This window comes from Ipomoea nil, unplaced genomic scaffold, assembly GCF_001879475.1.
Source record: "Ipomoea nil cultivar Tokyo-kokei standard unplaced genomic scaffold, Asagao_1.1 scaffold2704, whole genome shotgun sequence".
In the NCBI taxonomy this organism is placed as follows: Eukaryota; Viridiplantae; Streptophyta; class Magnoliopsida; order Solanales; family Convolvulaceae; genus Ipomoea; species Ipomoea nil.
Genome location: NW_017619132.1, coordinates 3,415,193 through 3,424,561, shown reverse-complemented (window position 1 = coordinate 3,424,561; position 9,369 = coordinate 3,415,193). Strand labels below are relative to the sequence as shown.

The window sequence follows — 9,369 nt, the reverse complement described above, 5'->3', positions numbered from 1 at the left end:
ATTAACATATTCCGACCCTCTAATTTTTTGTTTGAAAACTAAAAACCAAAACTATTATTAATTTGAAGAAGAAAGTAACGAGAGAATACAACCCTCCAGCCCCCTTCACTTGTCAGCCATGAATGTAAAGTTACACAGAACCATTGACCCTCATATGGTGGAAGCCATGGCTAGTAGAGATGTTATCTCATGGTTAACAGATCACGGTCTCACCACAATGAAGTTAGAATCGGACTGTACCAGTGTAGTAGCAGCTTTGACCCACAAATACAAAGACCTAACTTACACAAGATATATTATTAATCATTGCTTTAATATTATGACAAATTTATAATTTATAGTTTAATTAAGAAATCAATAAACCTGTTGGCTCATACACTAATCAGCTCGGCAGGCTCTCAATCTGACTCTCGAGTTTTGAATTCTTCCCCTCATTCTCTTCCAACTCTCTAATTAATTACTATTTGGGAAGAATTACAATTTCAATACTAAATAAAGTATGCAACAATACTTTCAATACCTAGAGGCTTCATAAATTGGCTAATCCGGTACCCGACCCGATGATGTCCACTCGGTCAATTGGATAATATTACAAATCCCTAATTTATCATATCCCTAATTCCCCAGCTTTTCCCATTCTCTGCCCACCTGCTTCTTCATCTCGTATTCTCACTCATACTTCAAGTTTGTATTCATCGGCGAAGTCGCCGAGCTCTCTTCACTCCTCAGTCCTCACTGCTTCAGTACATTTAACTTGTTGGCTTGATCAATGGTGACTTACTAGCGGAAAACGCCAAGTTTTCCTATGTGGTGCGTGATTTTCCAGAACCATTTTTGATTGATTCAGTTATTTTTACGTTTAGATTTGGAATGCCAATGCTCTCTATGCTGTTGGATTAATTCTGGATAGTGAAAAGGTAAAACACTATGTTGTGATAAAAGAAAAACATAAATTTTAATGTCAAATTCCTATTTTTTTTGATGAGATGTCATTGTTCCGCCACACTAATTTTATATTTCCCAATAGGGTTTTTTTTGCTACTAAATTGAACTGCGATTTATTTTAAAAACTTTGGATGATTTAAAGCCTAATTAGTGGCTAAATTTCCCCTTATCAATGCAGGAAGCTCATATAATTGAAGGAGGGGGCTTTAGGCAGTGAAAAGCTTAAAATGGTAATAGTTCTTACAAAGCTCTTCTATGCTTGTTTGTTTGATTGAATCTGAGTATGCTTTTGGCATTTCATTTTGTGAACACTGGTGATGTATGAAGAGCAGATTTTTCGTACTTTATAAATAAATCAGGATGAACTTCCCCTGGCGATTGACTTGTCAGAGGGCTAAACAAACTTTGCATTAGATAAAAATTGACATAGTATAAAATAAAAACAATCAATGGCTGAATCTGAATGACAATCACGCTTATTAAACTACAGCAAAATCTGTGAAGGATGTCATTGAGCATTGACTACTAGGAATTTAGTTTCACTGTAGGTTGGGCTTGGTGTGGTGACCTGTTGTTAACCTATTTGATTGTTAGGTTATGGGTTAAAGTCCTGGCAACAGGCTATTTGATGGAGATAAAGTTATATTTTCCTTGCCAGATTTTGTGTCATTCAGGAACCTTGTTCATTAGTCGGACATTCAGGAACTTGACTCTGGTCTGCCACTATGCCAATTATAATTGCACACACTTGACCATTTCTATCTTTTTCTCTATTTCAGACTAAGTAAACATTTATTGGGGTTTAGGTAACTCCATATATTTCTTAGGTGCAGCTGATAAATCTGGCAAATAGGTCTAAAATAGAGTTTTGTGTCAAAAATGTTTTTGCGAGTAGGGAATGAGTTTGACTCGGTTTGCTTCTTTTTAATAGTCTTTTCTTTTTCACAACTTGTAAATATTTGTGGCACACTTCCTATTGAATTGCTATTGCTAATTTGGTATTTATTCAGTGAGATTAGTTTGAGGCAGTGCTGCTTGGTTAATGTTTAAGTTTCATCACCAATGTGTTTTTGTGTATTTGTTCCTTTCACTGACCATGGCCATGTTTGGTAACATAGATAGCTTATCAGCCAATTTTGACTTGTTTGATCACTATTAGTTGTTTGACTTGGTTAAACATCCAACATGAGTGTTTGATTAATTAGCTTTTTGTAACAGCTTATTACTCCAAAACGCTAAAATTCAAAAAACTGCTCAAAGCAGCTTCTTCGATAAGCTTTTTGAGAAAGTCATTTTGCATGTAATAAGCTATCAGCTAACAACTAATTTACCAAACATTTTTCTACAATCAACTAATGCTATCAACTAGTCAAACCCACTAACCCAATAAGCTAACAACTATTTGCCAAACACCCCCAATATACTCATCAATGCACTTTGATAATTTTTTGGATTGTGTGTCAGAATTTCATGCAAGAGGATGATGTGCTTCTGGAGACTACACGGGCTAAGTGTATCAGTCTTGACTTGCTCTTTTCCCTTGTTCAAATTTGTCCTTTGATCTCCCTAAATTTATACTAATTCTTTTGTTGGCAGTTTCAAATGTTCTTAAAAGGCATGGAGAGCTGGCAGAGCGTCTTTCTAGGTAGAATTTTCGAAGATTCCTTAACTCCTTTCCTTGGAATTCAAAATATTTTAAGCTACTTCTTTCCACTCTTATAGTGTTGCAACTTGCAAACTTTTATTGGATAATTGCTAAATTGCCTAAAAGATACACTAATGAAGATTGTCTAAGTTTCTTTTAGATTTCAGTAACATTTGTGATATTCACTGTTCACATTTAATATTTTTCATTGGAATGTAGTACGTGTATGCTTCTTTTTCTTGCTATTGTCAAGGCTTTCAAATTTCTTGTAAATGCAGAAGCTTTCCCTAGAATCTCTAACAAATAATGCACTTGTGGTGGAAAAAAAATTATTTTTGTTTTCTTATTTTCCCTATGGTCGGGAAAGCTAAATATTAATTGAAAATTACCCCACGCATCAGTGCATCACTAATGACCAAAGAGTCTCTAAAAGTTTGCTTTTGTCTTGTTTGACTCTCTTAGGGACTCTGATAAGACAATTTTTGAGCGTTTGCATAGGGAATTTGAAGCTGCTCGTGCTTCCCAAGCTCAAGGTAGGTCTCCACTTAATATTTAGTTGTTCTATTGGGATAATAGCTCTCTTTGTAGATTTGGTGGAATGTATCTATCCTCTATTCCTGCAATTGTTAGCATGTGTAGTAATGTAGTATGGTAGAGTGTTTTATTGTGTATAAGGTGTGGACAAGCATAATTCTGTTGAGGAGGTTTTGTTATATTGATATTACAGATTTTATTTAGGACTACATGATATTTGTGATGTTACCTTTTGGATCCCCCATTTTTATGTCTTTCCTACCTCTCAATGTTAATCCATATGTTACTATGTTGGTGGCACCTCACTTGTCTCGTTTGATGAGATATTTGCCTTTGTAGAAATTAGCTTGGAAGGTGAACAATGGAACGATGGCTTATTAGCTACAATAAGGGAGCGGGTAATTTTCCATTTATTTTATATATAAAATGTTATTCTTTATCTTGTTTGTAAAAAATATTAGAAGTCTGAATACCTTTTTTTTTTCCCTTTTCTTTTTAGCGTTCGTTGTTCTCTGTTGTTTGACATTCCTATGATGACTGATGAAACTAAGCAATGGACTAGTTAAATTTTCTAATAGTTGAATTCTTTGTTCAACTGATCTATTAATATTCTTTTTGTTATAGTGGGACCTGTTATACTTAAAATCAGGGATGTTTTCTAGCCAAGCCAAGCTGCACATTTCTCATGCTTAGCTCCAGTTACTGAGTTCACTAATCCAAAAAAATAGAAAGAAGAAAAAATCTTGAGTTATTGAGTTTATGAGTCAAGCCATAGCAAGCTTCTTGATTAAAATTAAAAATGAAATAGATAAAATGTAAAGGAAGTAAATAAATAAATTAAAAAATTAAAAGCTTGACCATAGTTGTGAGTTTGCCATCCCGAGCACCTCAGAGCTTGATCTAGATCAACTTTGATCTGAGCCACACTTTGACGTACTTGAATTCAAGCAAATTGCAAGCTTGCCCGTCTCACTTGCACTTCTTACTTATATTTTAGTCTCTCTTTTATCAATTTCTTCTCTGATATAATCATGGAAGCTCCATAAAATGAAAACTATCTTATTTGGGGAATTTAGCTCCATTTTGGTGTGGATTTGAATATTATAGTAACTTCCCCCTTTTGCTTTGTTTTTTTTCCCCATGGGTGAGGCAATCTATTTACTCTCATTCATCTCATGTATATTATTTCGTTTTCTTTAGCTCAAATCCTTAGTACCAAACACTAAAATCTAAATAGATTAAAATGATTGCAAACCTATGTACAATATGGGTGTATATTGGTCAACTGACAACAACTCATTTCACTTTCCCTATGCAAATCAATTGTTTGTGTGAATCTTTTTTCTACAATTTCATGTGAATAAATAAGCATTGGCTGTTTCTAAAGTGAATGGTTTCCTTTTTGTTTGTTCCAATTTTATGCCCATTTTCCTGAGATTTCTTTTGGGAGGGGGCATAGGCATAGGGAGAGTTTATTCGTTTTTTCTATTACCTGAGAAGGTAATGGTACCATCTTTCTTCTTCTTTAAATGAATTTTACTGCAATTTTAATTCTTTGGATGGCTTCATCCTAAACTAACGTTTTTTAAAACTTCAACGTAATAATTAAATCTATTCACTATTTTTCCCATAATAGATTTTTCATAATCAAAGAAGACCCTTAATTTGGAATTGAGGGAATAATAAATATATAATTGGGTGATTCTCTGTATAACACAAGATGTGGCTGACCCCTCTGAGCTCTATAATTTGCTCACATGTGACTAATATCTAATTAAACTATGTCGATTTCTTAAAAACAAATTCAATTGACCCTTGGAGAAGTTAAAACAATGGGAAACGTCTTGGTTTGGGGAAATTCTAGACACAAAAATAGTGAATTTCTGTGGCGAAAAACTATGGAAGTTAGAAACATGAAATCATAGATTCTCTACGAGAGAAAGCAAGTCAAATTTAGGTTAAAGTCAACAAATTTATTTAGTATGGACTATGGAGTAGTAAATTTATAAAAGAAGGAACTAGTTTTCTTAAAGAAGGCATTTATGGTCTTTAGTAATTACTAATCACTAATCATTACTATTTGATGTAATTTTTATAATTAAGAAGATACTAATAAATTTATATAAAGCAAGTAAACGAGGTAGAAGAGAGGCTCCTCAAATGGCACTTTGTGTATATACATAGATTCTACTATGCGAAAATATATTTTTCACAAACTTCATATAATTATAGGTTGAGAAGGTATGAGTACTTTATATAGTCCTTTCTGCTTTGTCTTCTTAAATAAGAGAAATGATTTTCAATATTTCTGGAGCAAATCCTGTTTGTAACCAGAGGAACTTACTGTAAAATTTGCCATTTATATTAGGTTCACATTGAGGCTGACATAAAGGCCATGCAAATGCCAGGGGATACAGCCCAGTCTCCAATTCCATGTCAAGAAAAAGTTACATATAAAATTGGTAATAAGGTATGCTGTGCTGAAAGTTGCATTGATCATGCTTAATGCACAGAAACTAAAATGCCCCCGCATGCCTTGCAAATGTGTGTTGTGTGTATTATCTGTGATTCTGTGATTTCTTTTTATGAATCTTCATGATTACCATAAGTGAATTGGCATGTCATGTCCAAGGGGTGCGATGACTCTCATACTCAGAGTTTCTTATATTTGTTCTTATGCTGAGTAAAATGTAGAGGCTTTTGTTTAGTATTCATGATAAATTGTGTGCATTTCCTAACTTTGCTTGATTTTAGGAAAAAATCATTTACACCTTTGGCTTTGGTATTATCAAATGGAAAAAACTCTTATTTATTGTAATTGAGGATGGCTTTTCCTCTGTTATATTTTCATGAATATATTCTTGACTTATCAACAAAAAATCAATGGTGGACATAAAATGTTTTGGTAAAATGTGAATGAGAAACTTCTGGCATGCTGACCTACTTCCATTGTCTTCCATTCAGGTGATCTGTTGTTTAGAAGGAGCAAGAATTGGTATACAATATGAAACATCTTTTGCTGGTATTTCAAATGCTCATTCTTGACTGCTATTGCAGAGTTTTTAGATATGTGAAGAACATTACTTAATATGTACTCATACAAAGTTTATTACAAAATCTAATTTGTTGAAATTTATGAAAAGATTCAGATGATTTGTTAGACAATAGCTGTGTCAACTGTGATAAATGATCTACTTACTGTCATACATGATAGTTTTTGCAATTTGTCTTATGCAAAGCTGTTGTTACATTGTTGATGATGCTTTCATGTGTGGTGCCCTTATATCTTTGCATAAGGGCTGTCTGATACAGATATCTTAACTCATCCACTTTTATTTTGCAGGAGAAACTTGTGAGCTTTACCACTGTGTGCTTGAGAGCAAGTCATTTCTTGAGAAGATGACTGTTATTGAGCACACAGTCCCTTTTTTCCTGCCAATACGGGAAGCTGAAAATGAGTTTCTCTCTTCAAATGCAATGGTAAAATTATGGCTTGAAAACCTGTTTCAGATGTGGGAATGTCCATTTGTGCTAACATATTCTGATAATGTCTTTCAGAAATTCATAGACCATGTGGGAGATCTGTTGCAGGCCTATGTAGATAGACGAGAGCAGGTATATGCTTTCTACATCAGTGGCTGCTTAATACCTTTTGATTTTGTATCTTAGTTTTTGGCTTTAGATTTAGAGGATCTGTTACTGCCCAACATTTGTTCTCTACTATCTTTGATACAGAGTAGTATTTATCTTCTCTGAGGAGAAAGTGTGATGGGTTTTTAAGAGTCCAGTGGTGTATGTGTATAGAAGTATAGAACTGTAATTTAAATGGTTTCTCTCAGCCATGTTGCAATCATGCTCATAAAAATTATGAGTGTCAACCCTTCCAATATAGAAAATGTACTTGCACTTCTTCAAATACATGCTTGCTAGAGTAACTAGATTTTATGAGGAAAAAATTACTCTTCTTCGATGGTTTCTAGTACTAGGTCATTTCCAGCAATTTGAAATATTGTAGGGTGTTTTGGATGTTTAATTTTCTCATTTTGGCAACCAAATTTTAATGAAAATAGATTTGTAGTCATTGACGGTTGAGAGCAGGTCACAATGCATCTCAATTATGTGATTTTGTTATTTGCATTCAGCTCTTGTATTTTTGCAGGTTCGACTTATTAAAGAGTTGTATGGGAATCAGCTTGGACAGTTGTATCATAGTCTTCCATATCATATGATTGAATTTGTGCTTGATGATTTTGATTGGTAGGTCATTTTTTCATCCCCCATACCTAGCTAGTTATAAAGAAAAAATATTCGTTCGGTGATAAAATGATAGATTCATTTGTTATACTTCCCACTCCAATTCAGTTCTTGTTTGTATGACGTAATTCTATCCATTCTAATTGCATTCTCTTGTAGATCCTTTCATTATGATGATTTCCGATTGCACATTGACATTCTAATTGTACAAAAATGCGTTTCCCCCTTGCAGTAGGATAACTGTGTGCCTTAGATACGCTGACCTTGTGTCTACACTACCAACTGAGGTCAGTGTTGTGGCATGGCCAGCGAACCACTCAAAGAAGTCTTCAAATTTTATTGCTTCAACCAGGAAAGGAAATTACCCGGTCCCTGAACGTCTGACTTATGCAGAGGAGGCACTACGAACCATGAGCCTTCCAGAAGGTAATTTACTCATTTACATTTATGTTCACTTCTGTTAAATAAATTCTACAAATTATTATATCTTTTGCATATGGTTTCAAGTAACTGATTATCACAAGATTTATAACCAGGGCTTACTTTTCTCTAATTTCGTAAAGTTTGAAGATTCAAAGTAAATAACCACCATAAGTAATTCTACTTTAAGTTATTCTACTTGTGTAAGATCTGTGTTTTTCATCTTAACATCAATTATTAAAGTGCGTTAAGTATACCTTCTCACTTGAAAATCGACTGTAATCTGCATTTTCTTACTTTTAAATACAAAATATATACTTATACATTTCATTATATTCCCTCTCCCTTCAGCATATGCAGAGATTGTTCTGAACCTTCAACAAGCTCTGGGAGACGTGTTTCTGCCAGAAGGTCCTGCGTAATTACAGCATGCATTCCGGGACCAAGAATCACCATCGGTATAGCAAGACTAACAACAATGGCGTCGATTGCTCCGTGTAAAAAGAGATGAGTGCAGATGAAGTACATTAATGTGTAAATCCTCACCAATTCCTTTTTCTGTTGTTGAACATGAAGCTCAGAGTTGAGATTTTTTTTTTTTTTCTTTGAGGGTTGGGGGTTTGGTCAGTTCAGGGATTTGGGATCTCCTCTTTGGGCACTGCTCCAACATGGAGAACTTTTGGAAGTAGGAAATCTTACAGGACATCATATTAAATGTTAGCTCATTGCAGTTTCAACATTATTTATCGCGAATTATGATAGCACAAAACTTTTAAAGGTTTTTTCAACAAAAAAAAAAAAAAAAAACTTTTAGATAAAGGTGAGCTTTTTTTTTTTTTTTTTTTTTTAAAATTACAATGGACCATGGTTCATAATTAGAGATGATAATGAGTTAGGATTAGAGTGAGAAATCTTGCCCATTCTCATCTCCATGGGAATTTTCAAGGACAGATTTCCTATCACTAATTAACCTTAACAAACTAGTATAATTCTAAATATTCACATAAAAATCAAAATACTAAACCTTCCTTAAATCCTCAATGACAATCGGAATACTAAATATGAAATGCTAATAATTTTCAATTAAATAAGAAAATAATTTTAAAATGTCAACTCATCCAGTATCCAAATACATCACAAATAATCTTTATTTTTCAAATTATTATTATTAGAGATAGTGCAAGTTAGTAACTAAAATAATGGAACACTTTTGAATTTTGTTTGTTTATTCATTTCAGTCATGAACATATGCTATATTGCTATTCAAAATAATATGGAAAATTTTGAAAAATAATTAAAGAAGATGATATATATTATTATATACGCGCGAAGTGCTACTAATACAACTTTTTAAATTATTCAACTTTCCCAATATCTTTGACTAAGAAAGCAAAACATTACACCTTTTGATTAAAATTGGTATTATCTTTAATTTAAGCCTAAGTGTCATCCCGCACCATCAACCATTCCAGATTATTCATGCTGTACCCTGACCTTTTATAACGTATATTATATTTTGATCTATAAACTATTATTTTTTTTTAGTCTAGAATTTTTTTTTTATAGATTTT

The 9,369-nt window shown here is 33.4% G+C and overlaps 1 protein-coding gene across 2 annotated transcripts; it reads left to right on the top strand.

The window, feature by feature from the left end:
• The first annotated feature begins 611 nt into the window (after nt 1-611).
• LOC109155975 (centromere protein O) lies at nt 612-8,575 on the top strand. 2 transcript variants are annotated; one of them, XM_019303711.1, is made up of 13 exons: nt 612-810; nt 1,124-1,175; nt 2,410-2,458; nt 2,542-2,590; nt 3,053-3,123; nt 3,464-3,522; nt 5,493-5,594; nt 6,089-6,146; nt 6,468-6,604; nt 6,683-6,739; nt 7,284-7,381; nt 7,611-7,804; nt 8,150-8,575. In XM_019303711.1, exons 2-13 carry the CDS (start codon nt 1,173-1,175, stop codon nt 8,218-8,220), a joined length of 948 nt encoding a protein of 315 aa, XP_019159256.1. In that variant the 5' UTR covers nt 612-810; nt 1,124-1,172; the 3' UTR covers nt 8,221-8,575. The 2 variants fall into 2 exon arrangements, with proteins under 2 accessions (XP_019159256.1, XP_019159257.1); XM_019303712.1 differs by having other exon boundaries at nt 612-917.
• Nucleotides 8,576-9,369: the final 794 nt, after the last annotated feature.